The sequence below is a fragment of the Mobula hypostoma genome, chromosome 3 (assembly GCF_963921235.1).
Source record: "Mobula hypostoma chromosome 3, sMobHyp1.1, whole genome shotgun sequence".
NCBI classification, from domain to species: Eukaryota; Metazoa; Chordata; class Chondrichthyes; order Myliobatiformes; family Myliobatidae; genus Mobula; species Mobula hypostoma.
In genome coordinates this window covers 217,622,687-217,645,387 of record NC_086099.1, presented here as the reverse complement: position 1 = coordinate 217,645,387, position 22,701 = coordinate 217,622,687, and the positions used below count along the sequence as shown (strand labels likewise).

Sequence of the window (22,701 nt, the reverse complement as noted above, 5' to 3'; positions counted from 1 at the left end):
AGGAGAAACTACTTTAGTTGGGGGTGGGTGAATCCTTTAGCCAGGGGGTGGGGTTGGAATGATGTTTTGATGTTTTTCTTTGAATGGTTTCCATGGTTTTCTTTGTTTTGTGGCTGTCTGCGGGGAAGACAAATCTCAGGGTTGTATGCCGCATACAAAGTTTGATAATAAATGTTCTTTGAATTTGTGGAATTCATTGCCACGGAGGGCTGCGGAGGCCAAATCATTGGGTGTACTTAAGCAGAGGTTGATAGGTTCTTGATTAATAAGGGCATCAAAGGTTATAGGGAGAAGGCAGGAGAATGGGATGGAGAGGGAAAATAAATCGGGCACGGTGGAATGGTGGAGCAGACTTGATGGAGTGATTGGCCTTATTTGCTCCTGTGTCTTACGGTCAAAGTCCGAGTCCGTTGTCATGTCTAGGCACAGGCGCAATGGGAAAAACTTGCCGCAGCGTCACTGGCACGTGGCGGGGACTGAGCCATTTCCTGAAGATAACGAACCTTGTTCGGGACCGTTGCTGTCATCACCGTGAAGACTTGGCATGCTCACTAGGATTCTGTCAGACCGCTACAGGAAGTATTCTGACGGGTTGCATCTCTGTTCAGACCATCTTCATCATGTGTTGCAAGCTCAAGGATAGAGGCTAGTCCTCTTCCTCTCTTTCTGCCTTCCGGGAGAAGACACAGGAGCTTGGAAGCCCGGATGTCTAGACTGTTTTCCCCGTTGCTATCAGACGTCTGAACAGGTCTCTTCTGCCACACCCTCTTCCCAGTGGTGCTGCTGCATTCTCAGACCCTTGCCTCTACCACTCTCAGTTCTTCTGTTATTGTACAGAAAGGTGCTGGAAGAGGCCCAGTAACATCGTGATTCCCCCACCCTGCTCATGGACTTTGTGTCCCCTCCCCTCAGAGAGGAGGTTAGACTCAAACACAGTGACTTTCCCCAGTAAGGCTGATCAACACCTCCACCCACTAACCCAATCACTACTACTTTATTATTTCCTGTTGGTCACCTGTCCGGACACTCCTGTGCTAGCGTCACTTTATGAACATACAATCAATCTATCTACATAAGCTATCTTATGTATTTATATTTATTGTGTTTTTTTTGGCTGCATTGGATCCAGAGTAATGATTATTTCGTCTCCTTTACACGTGTGTACTGGAAATTACATTAAACAACCTTGAATCTTTGGGATTTCTTTTTGTGCCTTCTGGAAAAAAAAGAAAGAAAGGTGAGCCTTATTTGTCACACGTGCATTGAAACATGCAGTGAAATGCGTTGTTTGTGTCAACGACCAACACAGCCCGAGGACATGCTGGGGGCTGCTCACGTATCTCACTATGTTTCTGGCACCAACATCGCATGCTCACAACTTACTAACCTTAATGCCTTTGGAAGGTAGGAGGAAACTGGAGCACTCGGAGGAAACCCATGTGGTCACTTGGAGAAAGTACAGACTCTTTACAGACTTGCAGACAATAGCGGGAATTAAATCCTAATCACTGGCACTGAAAAGCATCACACTAACCGCTACAGTACCCAGCTGCTCATGATCCTTGCATCATTCTATTGTTTTTAAAAACGTAAACACGAGACCCTCCTGACGAAGGGTCTCAGCCTGAAACGTCGACTGTACCTCTTCCTAGAGATGCTGCCTGGCCTGCTGCGTTCACCAGCAACTTTGATGTGTGTTGCATCATTCTATTGTTTCTAATTTTCCTTGCGGGTCGGGGGGGGGTTTGATATTTTTCTTTGAACGGGTTGATTCCTTGGTTCTTTGTTTCGTGATCATCTGTGGGGAAGAAGAATTTCAGGGTTGTATGCTGCATACATACTGGTGAAAATAAATATACCTTGAATCTTTATGCTTTGTATTTATTGTTATCTATAAGCACTGTTTACTCTGATCTTCACACAAACAAAGAATTTAAATGCAACTTGATGTATACACAATAACCTAATCTACTGGAGTTTAGCTCTCTGCCTGCCTTTATGCTGTGCTCCCTTGGACACTCTCCAACTCCAAGATACACTAAGTTTCTTAAGAAAATCAAAACCCAGAAACTTGGGTCCTGCCAGAGCCTGGACTGCCACTTTGTGAGTAATCCTGTACTATCGACAGGTGATAGTTCCTAGTTAAGGAAAGAGTTAATTAAGTGACCCACATATGCTAACCTTGTTTTTATAACTTTGATGACGTCAATAAACTCCTTCCAAACTCAAAATTAGAAGGATTTCTCTGTTATTTGGGCCAGTAATTCTAGAATCTTGCTGTCAGCACCTGTGGAGAAATCAAACTGGTAGATAGCATTGCAACTTAAATATTTTTTGGAAAGTGTCACTCTACTTCTAAAAAAGAACTCTTTTATTGTCTGTGGGCTTGAATTTGGGTTTTTATTTTGGTATTGTATTTAACTATATCAGGGCTAAAATTATCTTTAATGAGCTACCAAGTGGGCTCCTTGCTGTTGCCAAGGGAGCCATGCACTGTCAGAGGCACAGCTTTTGGAGAAGCTGTTAAAACTAACTTGTTAACATGGTATTTTAAAAAGTGCACAGGAAGAGAGCTTGGGTTCCTTTGTGTAATGATTGACGGTGCCTCTCGATTGTCAACTACAGAAGCTTATTGATGTGAGGAACTCTTGCAGTGTGGCCACATTACAATCAGGATCGATTAAAATTCTGGTCTTTAGCTGTTAATGCACTGGGTTAAGGCATTTATTTAGTTGTTGGAATGAGGTAAGAATTGTATTCACATCTGCTAATAGTGTGCCAGATGTTAATTTTCAAAGGCAGTTCACACGCTAGATGTAGAGTCATGGAGCTGTACAACACAGAAACAAACCCTCCGACCAAGTTGCCAGTCTGATCTAGTCCCTCTTGCCTGCATTTGGCCTGCCTCCCTCTGAACCTTTCCTATCCACGTACCAGTCCAAATGTCTTCAAAATGTTGTAATTGTTTCAAGATTCAAGAGCTTGTTTCTGCCTCCGCCACTTCCTCTGGCAGCTCGTTCCACACACCCATCCTCTCTCTGGAAAAAGTTGTCCTTCAGATCCCCTTAAAATGTTTCCCCACTCACCTTAAAACTGAAACCTTCTAGTTCTAGACTTCCCTGCCTCAGGAAAAAGACTGTGACCATTCACCTTGTAGAATAAACAGCTCACACAGGCCCTTCAGCCCACGATGTTGTGCCATCCTTTTATCCCAACCTACCCCTTTCCTCCTACATACCCTTCCACTTTTCTATTATCCATTTGCCTATCTAAGAGTTTCTTAAATGCCCCTTCTGTATCTCATCTGTGCTCCGGGGGGAGGGAAAAAGTCTCAGCCCATCTTTTATAACTCAAACCCTCTCCAAACCTGGTTACATCTTTGTTAATCTTTTCTGTACTCTTTCCAGCTTAATGACATCTTCCTGTAGCTAGGAGACTAGAACTGCACACAATGCTCCAAGTGTAATCTTGCCAATGTCTTGTACAGCTGTAAAGTGATGTCGCAATTCCTGTGCTCAGAGCCCTGACCAATGAAGGCGAGCGTGCCAAGGACTTGCAGCAGACTCTTCCTTTCCACTAGAGGGCAGGCATTTAAGGCAAGAGGGGGATGTAGTGGACAAGTTTCTGAGACAGAGGGGGGCGAGTGTTTGGAGTGCACTGCCAAGGGTGGTGGTGGTGGAAGAAGATGCAGTAGAAGTATTTAAGAGGCTCTTAGATAGGCGCATGAATACACAGAGAATGGAGGGGTTCAGTACCACGGTTGCATAGCGGTTTGTGAGGCACGATTACAGCTCGGGGCGTTGGAGTTAGGGTTGCCAACTTTCTCACTCCCAAATAAGGGACAAAAGTAGTAGTCAAATACGGGACACTTGTGTTTACCCCGAGAAAGACTACCACGACTATGAAGCCTTGTGCGGGCACCTGTGTGCGCATGTGTGATGTGCGCAAACATGTACGTGCCTTTTTTTCTCTCTACAAACCGGTTTTGGCCTAATCTTCCCGATTCTATTAAGTGAAACTACACTGTAAATACATTATTTCTACTTTATATAGGCTGTGTATTTATCATATCACTCCTGCTTTTACTATATGTTACTGTTATTTTAGGTTTCATGTGTTATTTGGTATGATTTGTTAGGTTATTTTTTGGGCCTGGGAACGCTCAAAAATTTTTCCCATATAAATTAATGGTAATTGCTTCTGCGCTTTACGCCATTTCGGCACGAATGGTTTCATAGGAACGCTCTACCCTAGCCGGGGAAGTATAGGACAAGGGTGGTCCCGTATGGGACAAACCAATTTAGCCCAATATACGTGATGTCCTGGCTAATACGGGACAGTTGGCAACTCTAGTTGGAGTTCAGAGTTCAGTTCTGACACCGTCTATAAGGAGTTTGTACGTCCTCCCCGTGAGTACGTGGGTTTCCTCCAGGTGCTCTGGTTTCCTCCCATATACCAAAGACGTGCTGGTGAGTAGGTTCATTGGTCATTGTAAATTTTCCTAGGGTTAAATATGTGGCTCGTTGGACCGGAAGGGCCAGTTCTGTGCTGTATCTCTAAATAAAAACAGATAAATAAATATGGACATGTGCAGAAAGGAGATACTTAATTACTAGTTTAATTAGCCCAGCACAGCATCATGGTCCGGGGGGCCTGTTCCTGTGCCAAACTCTTCTATGTTCAATGTAAATAAAGTTACTGAGTTAGATTAGTGGCATCAGACCTGTATGTCACATTTACTGGAGCAGAAGGGCAATGAACCTCATGAGGCACTGGGCAGGCAGACTAGATTAGATTTATTTATTAACAGTACATCGGAGCATCCTCAGATTGTGTTGGCATCGGCAACCAAAGCAATCTAAGGATATGCTGGTGGCAGCCACAAGTTCTGGACCCAACATAGCATGCTTATGATGTTCAGCAGGGAAACACAACCAACATACAGCAAGCAATAACAGCAAAACAACCCCCTTTCACACCCCCCCTCCCCAACCAGCACACAGACGTGCCTCCAACCCCGGGACAGGCTGATTCTGGGCCTCCATTCCGGGACTCAAAGACATATATTGGGCCTCTGACCCCCGGACTTGCTGACTTTGGAGCATAGTCCCACCCCCCTCTCCACCCCTCCACCCCACCACCCCACCACCCCACCACTCGCCCAACCCCAGGGCTTCGACCTCCGGACTCACGTGCCTCTGCATTTTGACAACTTGATGAAGTCTAGGATTCATCATTATACATTGTTCAGAGGTGAGGCTGTGACGGGAGCCAAGTAGCCTTGTTATGAAAAGCTAGGATGATACAGTATCAGCTCTGTCTGTTTACAACATTGATTCCTGTCCCTGAACAGATTTCCATCCAGATTCAGCCACGTAGCAATAGCTATAATGGTTGAGGGTAACCAGGTGTGCATGACTGCGCTGTCACATTGGGAAGGTAGTGGTGCTCAGGTGACCAGAGATCAGTGAAAGTTCAAAGTTATTATCAAAGTATATCTGTGTCACCATATACAGCCCTGAAATTCGTTTTCTTACTGACTTACTCAGTAAATCCAAGAAACACAACAGAATCAACGAAAGACCACACCCAACAGGACAGCCAAACAACCAATGTGCAAAAGACAAACAAATTCAAAGAAAAAAATGATAACAAATAAATCAGCGATAAATATCGAGAGCGTGAGATGAAGAATCCTTGAAAGTGAGTCCATAGGTTGTGGGAACAGTTCAGTTACGGGGCAAGTGAAATTGAGTGAAGTTATCCCCTCTGGTTCAAGAGGCTGATGTTTGAGGGGTAATAACTGTTCCTGAACCCGGTGGTGTAAGTCCTGAAGATCCTGCACCTTCTTCCTGATGGTCGCAGCGAGAAGAGAGCATGTCCTGGGTGGTGAGAATCCCTGATGATGGATGCAGCATTCCTGTGACAGAACTCCATGTAGATGTGCTCAATGGTGGGGAGGGCTTTACCCGTGATGGACTGGGCCGTATCCACTACTTTTTGTAGTGATTTCCGTTCAAGGGCATTGGTGTTTTCATATCAGGCCTTGATGCAACCAGTCAAAATACTCTCCACCACACATCTATAGAAGTTTGTCGATGTTTTAGATGTTGTGCTGAATCTTCACAAACTTCTAAGGAAGTAGAGGCATTGCCGTGCTTTCTTTATAATTACACTTGCATGCTGTGCCCAGGACAGGTCCCCTGAAATAATAACACCGAGGAATTTAAAGTTGCTGACCCCTTCCACCTCTGATCCTCTGATTGAGGACTGGCTCATGGACCTCTGGTTTCCTCCTCCTGAAGTCAGTAATCAGCTCCTTGATCTTGCTGACATTGAGTGAGAGGTTGTTATTGTGGCTCCACTCAGCCAGATTTTCAGTCTTCCCTCCTACATGCTGATACGTCACTACCTTTGATTTGACCGACGAAAGTGGTGTCATCACAAACTTATGAGGACACCCCCCCCCCCCCCGGTCCTCTATGTAGTCCTGACCTCTGCTGTTTGTGTGGAGTTCGCCTGTTCTTATGATCCTGTTGGTTTACAGCAGGGGTTCCCAACCTGGGGTCCATGGCATAAAAGAGTTTGGGAACCCCTGTTTTACAGGAAAATAAGTGGGGTGTGAGCTTGCTCCAAGATTTGGCTGAGTGGATTCCTCTTGCATCTTAAGGGGATGTGGAGAGGGTTGGCCTGTTGATATGGACGCAGTGGTTGATGATTCTGTGTCTCAGGAAAGGGCAATAAATGCTGCTTTTTTGGACTCTGGAGAACTCTTGCCATGACCTCCGGCTGACTGAGGTGATTTACCTCCAGCAGCTTTTTATGTGACTCCAGCTGGTGGCTGCTGCTGATGCCAATACAAAGATATTGCCCCGACATGAGGACCTGGGTTATTGAGAAAGGTAAAATAGGTTAGGACTTTATTCCCCGCAGAGTAGGAGAATGAGGGGAGATTTGTTAGAGGTGTACAAAGTTATGAGGGGTATTGTTCATTCGTTATGTGCCGTGTTGTATGACGTGGGCGATCGTGGTCTTTCCATGACCGTAATTGTTAACGGCAAATTTTTCTACTGAAGTGGTTTGCCATTGCTTTCTTCTGGGCAGTGTCTTTAGCAAGATTATCAATACTCTTCAGAGTATTATCAATACTCTTCAGAGTATTATCAATGTTCTTCAGAGGCTTTTTGCCTGGTGTCAGTGGTCACATAACCAGGACTTGTGATCTGCACCGGCTGTTCATATGACCATCCAGCACCTGCTCCCATGGCTTCACATGACCCTATCAGGGGGCTACGCAGGTGCTACACCTTGTCCAAGGGTGACCTGCAGGCTAGCGGAGGGAAGGAGCACCTTATACCTCCTTTGATAAAGATGTATCTCTACCCCGCCACCCTATAAGGGATATAGATGGTGAAAATGCAAGCAGGTTTTTTCCGTTGAGGTTGAATGAAACTAGAACTAGTAATACACGCAAAATGCTAGAGGAATAGAAGTCGTAGGTTAAAGGTGAAAGGTGAACTATTTAAAGGAAACCTGTGGGGGAACAACTGTACTCGAAGTGTCAGTCGGAATTGGTGTATGCAGACTAGAGTTCAATATTTAAGAGAGGATTGGATAACTACATGAATGGGAGGTGTATAGAGGGCTACGGTCCAGGTACAGATCAATGGGACTAGCCAGAATAACAATTGGGTGTGAACTAGATGGGCCAAAGGGCTGTTCAGGGCAGTAGTGCTCTATGACTTGATGATCGCGCAGTGGTCCACTCCATTTGGAGTTGCTCCGTAAGCACACTGCTGTCAGGACCTGAACAACATTCAGGCAGGAGCTGCCAGGTGGCAGAGAGCATGGATACCACAACAGCGCCGGACAATGACCACCTACAGCAAGACAGGATCCATCGTCCTACTATTGGCATTCAATGGCAATGCCATCATTGGGCCCCCAGTGCCACCGTCCTGGAGTGAGTGGGAATAAGCAGAATGAAGTTTGGTGCAGACTTGGTGGGACAAAGTGCCTGAATCTGTGCTGTCGTTCTCTATGGCTCTGTGACTAGTTCTGCCAGGTCTCCTTGACACTCCACTCGGCAACTGCTGCATGAGTGTTGAAGCAGCACCCTCACTTGGTCGTGTTTGGGCCAAGAGTGCAACGTAGTCTGGAGCTGAGTGGTCCTGGCAGGATCCAAACAGTGCGTCAGTGAGAAGGATATTGAGAAGTAATGGTGGTCATTGTGGTGTGATAACTCGAGTTAGGTGTGGTGTTCTCCAAGCGGCTTGTCTGTTCTGTTGGTGGGTCTTCGAGTGGCTGTAGAGGCCGACCCGTGATGTGAGGGTAGGTTCCCTTAATGGAGGAGCTCGGTGTGTGAGTTGGGAGGCTGATGCACGGGAATAGTTTTTGACAGATCAGGGTCAGGCTCCAGTGGCATGGAGTGTGAGGTGACTGGGGTCCCTCCAGTGCTGCAGATTTCCTCTGCCTTCCCTGCCGTTGTGGTGTGTCATCATCTTCTGCCAATTCTACAGTTGGATCACTAATTGTCTGAAACCTCCCCCTTGACTTTACCAGCAGGGTGACCCTACCAGGAGCTAAGTGCCAGAGGGCTAAATTTCAAACCACATCACTCTCAAGATCTCAGGAACTAACAAGCTTCACCACCACAGCAGAGTGACAATCCTCAGAGAAGTATTGAGAAGTAAATGCCCCATGATAACAAATATGTGTACCCCATTGAAGGTCTTGCTGGTGATACTGAGGGTGTAAATGAGCCATAAGAGATGGGAGCAGAATTAGGCCATTTGGCCCATTGAGTCTGTTCTGACATTTCATCACGGCTGATCCAATTTTCCTCCGAGCCCAGATCTCTTGCCTTCTCCTGCTATCCCCTCGTGCCCTGACCAGTCAAGACTATATCAACTTCTGCCTTAAGTATATATAAAGAATTGGCCACCACAGCTGCCTGTGGCAAAGAATTCCAGAGATTCACCACTCTGGCTAAAGAAATTCCTCCTCCCAGAGGAAACATCCTCTCCACATCCACTCTATCAGGGCCTTTCACTATTTGATAGGTTTCAATGAGGTCACACCTCATTCTTCTGAATTCTAGTGAATACAGGGCCAGACACATCAAATGCTCTTCATATGATAAGCCATTCAATCCTGGAATCATTTTCATGAACTTCCTTTGAACCCTCTCCAGTTTCTGCACATCCTTTCTAAGAGGCCCAATCCTGCGCGCAATCCTCCAAGTGAGGCCTCACCAGTGCTTTATAAAGTCTCAACATTACATCCTTGATTTCATATTCTAGTCCTCTGAAATAAATGTTAACGTTGCATTTAACTCCTCACCACAGACTCAACCTGCAAAATAACCCTTAGGGAGCCCTGCACAAGGACTCCCAAGTCCCTTTGCACCTCAGTTTTTCGTATTTTCTCTCCAGTTGGAAAACAGTCAACCCTTTCACTTCCTCTACAAAGTGCACGACCATACACTTCCTGAGACTGTATTCCACCGGCCATTTCTTTGCCCATTCTCCTAATCTGTCAAAAGGCTGATTTATACTTGTGCGTCAGCTCGACGCCGTAGGTACGGCGTAGCTGCGAACTCTACACAGTGCCTACGTGGATTCTTACGCCGTAGCCTGACGCGCACCTCTCCCGAAAACTACGCGTCACAGCGATGCAGACCGCAACAACTGTGATTTGTCCAGTTGGTAGCATCGCATTTCATCCTACGCTGCAATAGCTTCCCGTTGGCCGACTGAAGGGCAGGGAAGGAACTCTGGCTGCAATGCTTTCCATAAGGCTTTACAGACCTCCGAAATTATGGAGGACACATTTCACTTTTACGAAAAAAGGCACCTTAAACTTGTTTACCCCGAGAAAGACTACCATGACCATGAAGCCTTGCGCGGGCAGGTGTGTGCGCATGCGCGATATGTGCGAATTGCAGAGTGACGCAGACACACCAATGCACAAGTATAAATGCTCTCAACGCGTGTAGGCCACTTGCGTAGGTTACGGCGTCGAGTTGATGCAGAAGTATAAATCAGCCTTAGTCCTTCTGTAGCTTCTGTACTTCCTCACAACTACTTGCCCCTCCACCTATCTTCATATCGAGAACAAACTTTGCATCAAAGCCATCAATTCCATCATCCAAATCATTGACGTACACTGTAAAAAGAATTGGTCCCAACACAGACCCCTGTGGAACACCACTAGTCACTGGCAGCCAGTCAGAAAATGCTCCCTTTACTTCCACTCTTTGCCTCTTGCCAATCAGCCACGCTTTATCCATGCTAGAATCTTTCCTGTTATACCATGGGCTTGTAGCTTGTAAAGCAGCCTCATGTGTGGCACCTTGTCAAAGGCCTTCTGAAAATCCAAGTACACAACATCAATTGATTTTCCTGCTTCTCACATTTTCAAAGAATTCCAACAGATTTGTCAGGCAAGGTTTTCCCTTGAGGAAACCATGCTGACTGCAGCCTATTTTATCACGTACCTCCAAGTACCCTGAGACCTCATCCTTAATAATCAACTCCAATATCTTCCCAACCACTGAGGTCAGGCTAACTGGCCTATAGTTTCCTTTCTTCTGCCTCTCTCCCTTTTTAAGAGTGGAGTGACATTTGCAATTTTCCAGTCTTCTGAAACAATTCCAGAATCTAGTGATTCATGAAAGATCATTACTAGTGCCTTCACGATTTCTTTCAGAACCTGAGGTGTTCACCATCTGGTCCAGGTGACTTACCTACCTTCAGACCTTTCAGTTTCCCGAGAAACTTCTCTCTGTTTATGGTAACTTCACACACTTCATGCCCCCTGACATCTGGAACTTCTACCAGACTGCTGTTGTCTTCCATAGTGAAGACTGATGTAAAGTACTTATTTAGTTTGTTCGCTATTTTATTGTTCCCCATTATTACCTCTCCAGCATTGTTGGATCTGTTCCATTTTCTGTTGACTGGACTGACTGGCGAGTTTTCCAATGTAATTTTTGTGTGTTAGCTGTGTTACATGCAATTCTTCAGTGCTACCAGCAGTGGCTAATATTACTGGATTAGTAATCCGTCAGTCTGGACAAGTAATCCAAGGATGAGAATGCAAATCCTACTTTGGCAGCTGCAGGCTTTAAATGTAGTTAATATTTTCTTTTATGGAAAAATTGAGGAACTTTGAAATTTGAGGAATGAGGGGGATAAGCGACTGGAATTGGCGCATCTGCAGTTTTAAAAAAAGATACTTAGAACAGCAGATAAGTTCTGGAAAGACTTTAGCAAATCTTTGGTTTCATGTGCAGCATTTATCTTCCCCCCACTCCCTCCTCCCTCTCTTCCGTATCATCTTTAAAATAAAACAATTACAGTGGATTAAAATTAATTGGGACAATTTGGCTGTTCCAATTAGCCCAAGTTTCAGGGAAATAGTTAAAAGGGTATAAAAAAGACAAAAACTACCATTTAACTAAGTAACAAATTATGCATTTAGACGAAATACAGAATAAATTAGAACACTATTAATACTACGACAGTACTATAAAACTGTGGATGGCTGTGTGGGCTACGTTAGTTTCGGCAGTCAAGGAGTTCACAGTCTGAACCCGTGTCTCCTACTTAGAAGATGGTTGTTTTTTCTCTGGGACACACCGATCTTCCCCAAGCAACAAGGTTATTCGTTTGACTTGATCTTGTTGGTATCAATGGTAGCATCCTTGATTCTGAGTCAGAAGGTTGTGAGTATCCCACTCCACAGCCTATGTTTCGGTTGGTGCTCCTGGAACATGATGGATGGTCCTGGTTTTAATTTTTTTTTTGAAGAGCTACAGCACGGTAACAGGCTCTTCTGGTCCAACGAGCCCGTGCAGCCCACTTACACCCATGTCGCCAATTAGCATGTCAACCCTTTGGAATTTAGAATGTGAATGCCTTTGGAGTGTGGGAGGAAACCACAACGCCCAGAGGAAACCCGTGTAGTCATGGAGTGAACATACTCACTCCTTACAGACAGTGGCAGAATTAAACCCTAGGCTGCTGGTGCTGTCATAGTGTGACTCTTAACCGCTGTCCTAAAAAGATTAAAAATACAGTGGATTCCGGTTAATTGGGCCATCGGTTAATCAGGGCAGACTCTTATTTGGGACAACTCTTACAGGACAAAAACTAATTTTAAATGGTTCTCCTTGTTTATTTAGGACACTGTGCCACATGGGGTAGGAGACTGTTGCCGAACAGTTTCTAACTAGCGTCAAACACATGCAGTTGTATGGCCATTGCACCATGCTTAGAGCAAGCAGTTTTAAAATAGCATTTGTTGCGGGCTTGTGTTCAAAAAGCAGTGATTGTTAAGCATTCAGGTTTGGAGATGCCAGAAACGGACAGGAGGAAAAGTGAAATGATATCACTACTTCTAACACCTTAGGAGCTACGAAGAATTTGAAAGTATTGCTAATCGTCTTGAATGTTACAATGAAAATGAAGATTTGGAGGATGTAACCATCTAAAGCTCCGCAAGAAGGCAGTCTACATTAGGTATCTGCACTGATTGTGTTTATTTACAGTCATTCAAAAGAACTCAGAAACATCTGGGAACACTGGATGAATTTCTTGGTTGAAAACCATTAGGAACTAATACACAGTTTTATAGTACTACAGAACTATTGATAGTGTACTGATTTCTACTCTGCTTCACTTAAGTACAAAATTTGTTACTCAGTTAAATGGTAATTTGTCTTTTTTATACCTTTTTAACTATTTCCGTGAAACTTTGGCTAACAGGGGCAGCTGCTTAATTGGTCTAAAATGTACTGGTCCTGATGCGTCCCAGTTAACCAGAATCCATGGTAATTGTTTTCTTTCAGTTAACATGTTAAACGCAAATAATCCCTTTCCAAAGAAAATAGTGATCTTTGAGCCCAGCAGCCTTGTTGAAGCCAATTCAGACGTGTATACAGCGGGATCTTGGGGTGTCACTCCTTACCTCCCTTGAACTGGCCTAGTAAGTAGGTAGTGAGGTAAAAAAGGCATATGGGTAGGCGGTCAGGAGTTTTGCCCAAGCAGACTGTATGCCCTTCTTTCGGGGTTACCTCCATGCCAGGGCATCCCTGGAGAAGGAGCATGTGGTATGCACAGATACAACAGGGGATTTCAAGTTCAAGTTTAATTGACATTCAATCATACATGAATACAGCCAAAAGAAACAGTGTTACTCCAAGGTGCCAAATACAGTTCCAACAGTGACACGCAGCACAAGGCGCATATATCACATATTAGATAGCAAGTAAACATACAGTCACACAAAAAATGTATATAGCCAAGGCCCTGAGTGACAGGTCCTAATTGGTGCATGGGTGTTATCGGCAAGAACAAGCAGTCCACAGATGAAAGTACACATGCATAGACACTAGATGGCAGCACCAATGGCAGGGGCTAGGCCCCAACCCAACATGGACGGTGTGCTACACCGCCTTCAGTGTCTCCTCTCCTGGACTGCTGCAACAGGCAAGCCCACGGCTTGAGGCCTACCCCCCACTACAACCGAGGCCGTGCAGCTCCCGCCACCATCTGGTTTCCAATAAACAAGGAAAGTGGATTTGCAGCATTTTACATTAGCAATGTCCAGCAGGGTCTGGCGATCGCAAGAAAAGTGTCCAAGACAGTCGCTCGTTGCTAGACTACACGCCGCACACCGACTTCAATGCCTTTCTGTAGCAGGCAGTAACGCGGTCCCCAAGAAGTTCAGCTCCTTAGCCAATGAGCATCTGGCTAATAGGGTAGACCTCCCGTACTTGAAGTTCTTAACGCCTAGCTTTGCCCTGCAATCATAAAAAAGATGTTTATACAAGACTAAAATACATTTGGTCAGCCTCCAAGAGGCTGCTGCGCCCAAACACGCCGCCATCTTACCAGGAACGATAGGCCCCCTTGGGGGCTCGAGTGTGTTGTAGGTAGTAATAATGGTATTTTAATTTGAAAGTAAATATTATATTTTATGTAGTCTTGAGTCTTTATGCCAAGTACCCATACCGTTAACGGAGGGGTCCACAGACTCCTGGTTGGAAACTCCTGGGGTAGATGGTCAGTATTTTTCCCCAGGACAGAAATGTTCAACACCAGAGAGCTTGAATTGAAAGTGAGAGGGGGAAGGCTTGAAGGAAATGAGTGAGGTGAGCCTTATTTACATAGAGAGAAGTAGGTGCCTGGAGTATTTTGCCGTGAGAAATGATTGTAGCAGATACAGTAGAAATATTTGAAAGGCATTTACACACATACACTCACTGGTCTTCTGCTGCTGTGGCCCATCCACTTCAAGGATCGACATGCTGTGCATTCAGAGTTGCTCCACTGCACACCACTGTTGTGACATGGTTATTTGAGTTACTGTCGCCTTCCTGTCAATTTGAACCGGTCGGTCTATTCTTCTCTGACCTCTCTCAGTAACAAGGTGTTTTCACCCACAGAATTGCTGCTCTCTGGCTGTTTTTTTTTTTTTGTTTTTCCACACCATTCTCTGTAACTCTAGAGACTGTTGAGCATGAAAATCCCAGGAGATTGGCAGTTTCTGAGATACTCAAACCACCCCATCTGGCACCAACAATCATTCCAGGGTCAAAGTCACATTTCTTCCCCTTTCTGATGTTTGGTCTGAACAACAACTGAACTTCGTGACCATGTTGGCATGCTTTATGCATTGAGTTGCTGTCACGTAATTGGCTGAATAGATATTTGCATTAATGAACAGGTATACAGGTGTACCTAATAAAGTGGCCACTAAGTGTAGACGGGCAGGGAATAGAGAGATACTGACCATGTGCAGACAGATGGGATTAATTTAGGTTGGCATCATGGCTGGCACAGTCTTTGTGCCCTTCTGCTTTGCTGTTCTGTGGATGCCAGCTTAAAAAAAGGCCGCGAATGCATTGATGTTTGTGGTAACTTGCTGTGCATGTCCCTGTTGTTATGTTTCTACACTTTGTTAGCTGTGAAGCTCTTTGGACCATCCTGAAGTTTGGAGAGGTCTAAATCCTTCTTTGGGAATTGCACATGGTGGAACAGCTTAGTTCAGTTTCTGGTCAGGTAACAAAATCTACCCCGCCCCTGCCCATGTACTTCAGGAGATCATAGTTCATAGTTGTTCCTGATGACACTTCCCACGTATATGCACTACAGGAAGGCCTATAATTCGCTATTCTGTACCTAGCCAGCCCAGAGTGACTGAGCTGTTACTGAAGTTCTCCTTGTTGCTTGAATCTGACCTTCCAGGGGGCGGATCAGAAATAGATGGTGGTGATGAAGACAAGGAAATTGCATCGAAAGCAGTGGCATTCGTGATCAGAAGTTCTCGGAAGGGCGTGGTCACACTTTGTGCTGACGTTGCCAATCTCCTGAAGATCAAGTGGAGGTAAGTTGTGGCGACAGAGCGTGATTCAAGGATATAAATTCCCGACTTCTGATAAAAGGCACTGGAATATTGTGTTCCGTTCTGTTCGCCTCATTATAGGAAGCTCTAGAGAGCGTGCAGAGGAGATTTACCAGGATGCTGCCTGGATTAGAAAGCATGTCTTATAAAGACAGGTGGAGTGAGCTAGGGCTTTTCTCTTTGGAGTGAAGGGGAATGAGCGGTGACTAGATAGAGGTGTATAAGATGATATGAAGCATTAATAGAGTGGACAGCCAGAGACTTTTTCCCAAGGAGGAAATGGTTAGTATGAGGGGAGTATAATTTTAAGGTGATTGGAGGAAAGAATAGGGGGGATATCAGAGGTAGGTTTTTACACCGAGTTGTGGGTACGTGGAATGCCATGACATGGTGGTGGGAGAGGCAGATGCATTAGGGATATTTTGAGGACTCTTAGATAGGCACATGGATAATAGAAAATGTGATAGCTATGTAGATTGATTTTTAGAGAGTAGGTTAAAAGGTTGGCACAAAATTGTGGGCTGAAGGCCCTGTACTGTGCTGTTGTGTTGTATGTTATCTGTTGAAAGTGTATCCCAGTGAGGAGGACAGTTCCACATTGGGGTTGGATGGGGTGAGGGTGGTGAATCAACCATAAGACCTCATGACATAGGAGCAAAATTAGCCCATTCAGTCTGCCCCACCATTCGATCATGACTAATTTATTATTCCTCTCAACCTCATTCTCCTGCTTTCTCCCTGTAACCAGTGACACCCCTGACTAATCAAGAACCTTTCAACCTCCACTTTAAATATACCCAGTGTCTTGGTTTCCACAGCCATTTGTGGCAATGAATTCACCACCTCCTCTTGCGAAAGAAATCCTTCCATGTCTAACCTAAAGAAATTAAGGAGCTTATTACGTTGAAAAAGAAAATCTATGGTGGTAAAATTTAGCGGTAGGGTTGAAAATCAGGATAAATTCTGAATCTGGTCAAGGACTAAAAAAAATTGAAGGGGAAATAAACCATGAGAGATGGCTGACAAGAAATTGACAATAAGGGCCAGCTTAAAAAAGTTAGAGGTCTATGTGAATGTGTACAGCGGGTCAGGCAGCATCTATGGAGGGCAATAAACAGCTGAAGTTTCAGGCCAAGACCCTTCATCAGGTTTTCCTGCATGGGCTAAATCTCCTGGGTCTATGATTTGAGAGCCATCAGTAGAGTAGACAAACCATTTTTCCACTGCCAAAATGGCTGATACCAGTGGGCATGAATTTAAGGTTGGAAGGGGATATGTACGAAAGAGATGAGTGGTGCAAATATTTTACATAGAATGGTGGGTGCCTGGAATGTGTTGCCTGGGGTGGTAATGAAGACGAATATGATAGAGGTTCAAGAGGCTCTTAGATAAACACTTGACTGTGTAGGATATGCAGATTGTGTAGGCAGAAGGGATAGTTTAGTTGGCCATTTGATTACTAATATAAATAGTTCATTGTGGGCCAAGGAGCCTCTTCGCGTGCTGTACTGCTCTATGCTCTATTGCCATCTTGAGGTGGACAGCCCCCGACTCTAACAGTACAGTGCCCCCTGTTCGGGTAACTTCCATCAGCTTGTTCGCCAACCTGGCAACAACTGGAAGTTTGCTAAGGCCCTGCGTCCCAAGCTGAATTAGGAACTGCTGAGGAGGCTAACGCAGCATGATTAGAAATAGTGTTTAAAAATGTGTTAATGTTTAACTCCGAGTAGCTGACTCTTAGCTTCTGTGTCGGTATAACGATTTACAAAGGGATGCTAGCTCGAATTTCAGATGATTTTCTCACTGGGAGTGAAGCAAGGTCACCCTGGTTCTGGACAGAAACGGGAGCTCTGGGCACCGCCAGGTATCCGGTGATTTGTCACATGCTTGACAAGGGACCCGTATAAAAATGACATTCATTCATCAGCAGAGAGAATATCTGCTGAAAGAAAACCAGTGATATTGATCCAACCTGCCAATGGCACGATTTCATTAAAAGCTTCTTAATGAACACTGCATGTTCCTGATGAGTTGTTCTCACCTCCGGTGAGGTTCTGTTTTCCATGGTACAACTCATCTACAATAATAGTTAAATTGGCTGCTTGGGGAGTGATTCTGCACTGAGCCATCGGTTCAGAAGGAGATAAGTTCCCACTCTGCGGAATCCCAGTCCCGTCACCTGCAATTGGCAGAACCTTTTTTCCTGTTCGGAGATGCAGCACGATGACAGGCCCTTCCAACCAAGTGAATCCACACAGCATAATTTCAGCCATGTCACCGATTAACCCACATCTTTGGAATGTGGGAGGAAACTGGAGCATCACCTGCTCACTGGCAGAATGTACAAACTCCTTGCAGAGAGTGGTGGAATCAAACCCAAGTTGTTGCCAGCTCTGTGATGGTGTTGTGCTAATCACTACACCTTTTTAGTTTTTTACTTTGTAAAGGAAGAATCTCCTTCCCTTTCTCCTATTGTCCCCTCTCCTCTCCTAACATATTCCTTCCTCTCTAACCCTTCCTATCTTTCCCACCCTCCTGGCTTCACCTATCACCTTCCAGCTAGCCTCCTTCCCTTTGCCTCGTCTTTTTATTCTGGTGTCTTCCCTACTTCCTCTCCAGTCCTGAGGAAGGGTCTCGGCCCGAAGTTTATTCATTTCCACAGATGCTGCCTGACCTGCTGAGTTCCCCCAGCATTTTGTGTGTGTTCCTTTAGAACCTTACATTGTTTTTTGGATAATCAATCAATTGTCCTCACCTTGAACTATTTTGGTTGCCATGAATTACCCAGCTGCCTCTTGTGTTTCTGAGGTTATTGTTCTGGTTTTCTTTTAAAGAATTATATTAATTTGTAATGTTGTGTTAGCTTGGGCCTTAGTACCACTTCCAGACAGACGTGATTGAGTTCCCCCTTTCCGTTATTACCATATTGTCCAGGTTTTATTTTGGATTTAAAAATAAGGCTGATGATCTTGGTCCAAGGCCTTAGCCCTATTTAAATGTGGTCTCTGTTTCTGCCTCCACCTGCTTCTGAGGTGGCCCCTTGTGGTTCGAGGATAATTTGCTTGTACTGCAGTTCTGAGGTGGCTGAGGAGGTCAGTGTGGGACCTCCTGGTGTGGGGCAGAAGGTACATGACACGTGGAATGGTAGGGTTGCCAACTGCCCCGTATTAGCCGGGACATCCCGTATATTGGGCTAAATTGGTTTGTCCCATACGGGACCGCCCTTGTCCCGTATTCCCCCCGCTAAGGTACAGCGTTCCTGTGAAACTGTTCGTAAGCCGAAATGGCGTAATGCGAAGAAGCAATTACCATTAATTTATATGGGCAAAATTTTTGAGCATTCCCGGACCCAAAAAAAACCTGCCAAATCATACCAAATAACACATAAAACCTAAAATAACACTAACATATAGTAAAAGCAGGAATAATCTGATAAATACACAGCCTATATAAAGTAGAAATAAGTTATGTACAGTGTAGTTTCACTTAGTAGAATCGGGAAGATTAAGCCAAAGCCAATTTGTAGAAAAAAATCGGCACGTACACGCATGCACACGTCACGTATGTGCACGTCACTGGAAATATGCAGCAGGTCAGGCATCATCTGGAGAGAGAGAAACAGAGTTGACCATTCAGATCTGTTAATCTTCTGCTGTGCCTGAGCTATAGAAAGTATCCTGGTGTGCCTCAGCCTGAAACTCTGAGCTAGTTAAGACTTGATGGCTCAGATAGCTTCTTTCTATGTCGTAAGGAAAAATCAGTATGGGTAGTTGGCAACCCGGCACACTCCTCAACCTAAATTAGTCTTACTTCTTTCTTCACTTTAAAAAAAAAAAAAAAAAAAAAAAATTTTAGTTATTGAGATACAGTAAGGAGTAGGCCCTTCTGGCTCTTCGAGCCACGCTGCCTAGCAACCCCCAATTTAACCCTAAAATAATACGGGATAGTTTACAAAGACCAATTAACCTGCCGTCTGGTACATCTTTGGACTGTGGGAGGAAACCAGTATACCTGGAGGAAACCCACGTGGTCACGAGATGAACATACAAACCTCCTTACAGACTGCGGCAGGAGTTAAACCCAGGTCTCTGGTACTGTAAAGCATTGAGGTAACCACTATGCTACAGTGCTGCCATTTCCGTTAAGTTAATCTGGGTGGATGTCACAGGTAGCCCAATTGCTTGGGCACGTACTCCAATGAACCAATGTTCTCGGAACTCCTGCTACGCTGTGCTTTGTTTTTTTATTCATTCAAGGAAAGTGTAGCTTCTTAGTCTGAGCCAGCATTTAATCACCCATTCTGTTGTAGTCCTTGAGATGTGGGTACACCCAAAACGCTGTGAGGGAGAGATTTCCTGCGACTTTGATAAGTTTCCAAGTCAGGATGGTGTGTGTTTTGGAGGGCAACTTCCAGGGAGTGTTTCATATGCTTTTGTGGCCCTTGTCATTCTCACTGCTCAAGGTGGTGGGTTTGGAAGGTGCTGTCTAAGGAGTCTCACTGAGCTGATGTGGTTCATCCTCTAAGTGGTACAGACTGTTGCTCCTGTGTGTCGGTGATGGAGCAAGCGGATGGTGTTATCAAGGGCTACTGTGTCCAGGCACAGGAGCCTCAGGACTCTCACGTCCAAGTTCAGGAACAGTTATTACCCCTCAACCATCAGACTTTTGAACCAAAGGGGATAACTTCACTTGCCTCATCACTAAAACGTTCCCACAACCAATGGATTCACTTACAAGGACTCTTCATCTCACATTCTTGATATTTATTGCTTACTTATTTATTATTACTATCATTATTTCTTTCTTTTTGTATTTGCAGTTTGCTGTCTTTTGCACACTGGCTGATCACCCAAGTTGGTGCAGTCTTTCATTGATTCTACTATGGTTAGATTATGAGGACACACAGTCCTCTTTTATTGTCATTTAGTAATGCATGCATTAAGAAATGATACATTATTTCCTCCGGTGTGATATCACAAAACACAGGACAGACCAAGACTGAAAAAACTGACAAAACCACATAATTATAACATATAGTCACAACAGTGCAACAATACCATAACTTGATGAAGAAGTCCATGAGTACAGTAAAGTTCAAAGTTTCTCAAATGTCCCACATCTCATGCAGACGGGAGAAGGAAGAAAAACTCTCCCTGCCATGCCGACCACAGTCCGACTCTGAGTCATCCGAAAACTTCGAGCTCTGATCAGCTCTCTGACACCGAGTACTGAGCACCATCTCTGTCCGAACGATTTGACCTCAACCTTGGTCGCCAACAGCAGGCAAAGCCGGGGATTTTGAGGCCTACCCTCCGAAAGATTCCCGACCACGCAGTAATGACAGCAGCGAACGAGCGTTTCAGAAATTTCTCCAGATGTTCCTCTGTGCTTTCACGTCCATTCTCCATCAAATCAGAATTGTCCACGGCCCCTATTTAACAGATACAATATAATTTTTCACCGGAGGGCTGTGCACACAAGCGGTGCCCTGCTCTCTCTCCTCCTGCCTTTAGTCCATTATTATTCTATTACGGATTTATTGAACATGCCTGCAAGAAAATTAATCTCAGGGCTGTATCTGGTGACATATATTTACTTAGATGATAAATTTACTTTGAACTGTATGTTGTTGAATTCTTGAGTGTTGGTAAAACTGCACTCCTTAGGCGAGTGGGGAGAATTCTGTCACACTCAGAATCAGATTCTGATTTAACTGTCACATGTACGTTGAAACATACAGTGAAATACGTCACTTTGCATTAGCAACTAGGGATGTGCTGAGGATAGCAACAAGTGTTGGCGCACATTCCAACGCCACTAAAGAGCCTTTTATATAACAGACAGGCTTTGGAGGTTTGCAATATTGCTTTGTGTAGTCAAAGTATTGTAAAGATAAAGATGAGCTTTATTTGTCACAGGTACATTGAAACATCAAAACATAAAGTGAAACGTCTCATTTGCGTCAAAGCAAATCTGCGAGGATGGTGCTGGGGGCAGCCTGTGCTTCCAGCGTCAACGTAGCATGCCCACAACTCACTAACCCTCAGCCTAACCCGCTCGACTTTGGAATATGGGAGGAAACCGGAACACCCAGAGGAAATTCACATGGTCACGGGGAGAAGGTACAAAATTCCTTAAAGGCAGCGGCGGGAATCGAACCCTGATCAGTGATTGCTGGTGCTGTAAAATGATTGTGCACTGCAGTGCCTAGATGCTGGCAATATTGATGATTTCTCTTTCTTCTAGAGCTCTGCAGCTTGACAATTATCATCGCGAGGGCTCTTTTAGCATTAAAAATGGGCTGTTGGTGACGTGAGAGATGTCCTTAAGGAAGATCATTGACGTGGACCGTATAGACACTGCTCACCAGGAAATGGTTTTAGTCAAAAATATGGGACCATGCCACATGACGATGTGGGAGAGATAGTTAAGGAGAAGTTTGATAAATACATGAGGGAGAAAGAAATGGAATTTTCTGGCAGTGGGACAAGGGCTGGGTGGGACAAGTTTCATGTGATAACACAAACAGTGGTGTCAACCTAATGAGATGAAGTCTGTGCTGTAACATCCATCCACGGTTTATGTATTTAGAGATAGAGTGTGGAATCGGCCCTTCTGGCCCTTCGAGCCACACAGCTCTGCAGCACCCAGCGATTTAACCCTGGCTTAATCACAGGACAATGACCAATTAACCTCCCTGGTGCATCTTTGGACTGTGGGAGGAAACTGGAGCACCCCTCCCCTCCCCGCGGAAAACCCACGTATTCCATGGGGAGGATGTACAAAGTACTTACAGACGACACCAGAATTGAACTCTCCAATGCCTTGAGTTGTTACAGCGTCGTGGTAACCGCTACACTACCATGGCGCCCGCAGTAGCGTAGCCATGTTACTTATGGTTCTGTGAGCCAATTTTTTTTTTCACCAACCAGGACGGTAATCACGTGCTTGTCTCTGGCCTCGTCCCAGCCAGAATTTGGAAAATGCTACAATGTTGGAAGTTTCCTGATGTTCTTTCAGAAAAGGCATTTCCCACATTGGAATTGTGATTTGGAGACGTGTTTGCGGACTTCACCATTTGACATTTGTTCTTGTACCGCTGGACTTGCTGTGCACAGAGGCGGTTTGCAGTGGTGTAATTTAATAGTCAGTTTTTTGCCAGAGATGTGCATATTTATCTCATGACATCTGTTGCAGATCATAGCAGGCTTTCAGCAAGGAAGAATAAAAGGCCATTTTCCCCAAAAAAAAAGACAGACTGCTGGAGGAACTGAGTGGGTCAGGCAGCAC

At 44.8% G+C, this 22,701-nt stretch overlaps 1 protein-coding gene across 1 annotated transcript in view; it reads left to right on the top strand.

Moving 5' to 3' along the window:
- The window catches only part of LOC134344531 (uncharacterized), a 103,159-nt gene that overhangs the window by 27,400 nt on the left and 53,058 nt on the right, over positions 1-22,701 (top strand). The window contains exon 2 of the mRNA XM_063044494.1: positions 15,255-15,393. Coding sequence (XP_062900564.1) covers positions 15,255-15,393 — 139 coding nt within the window. The remainder of the gene's footprint in view (positions 1-15,254; positions 15,394-22,701) is intronic.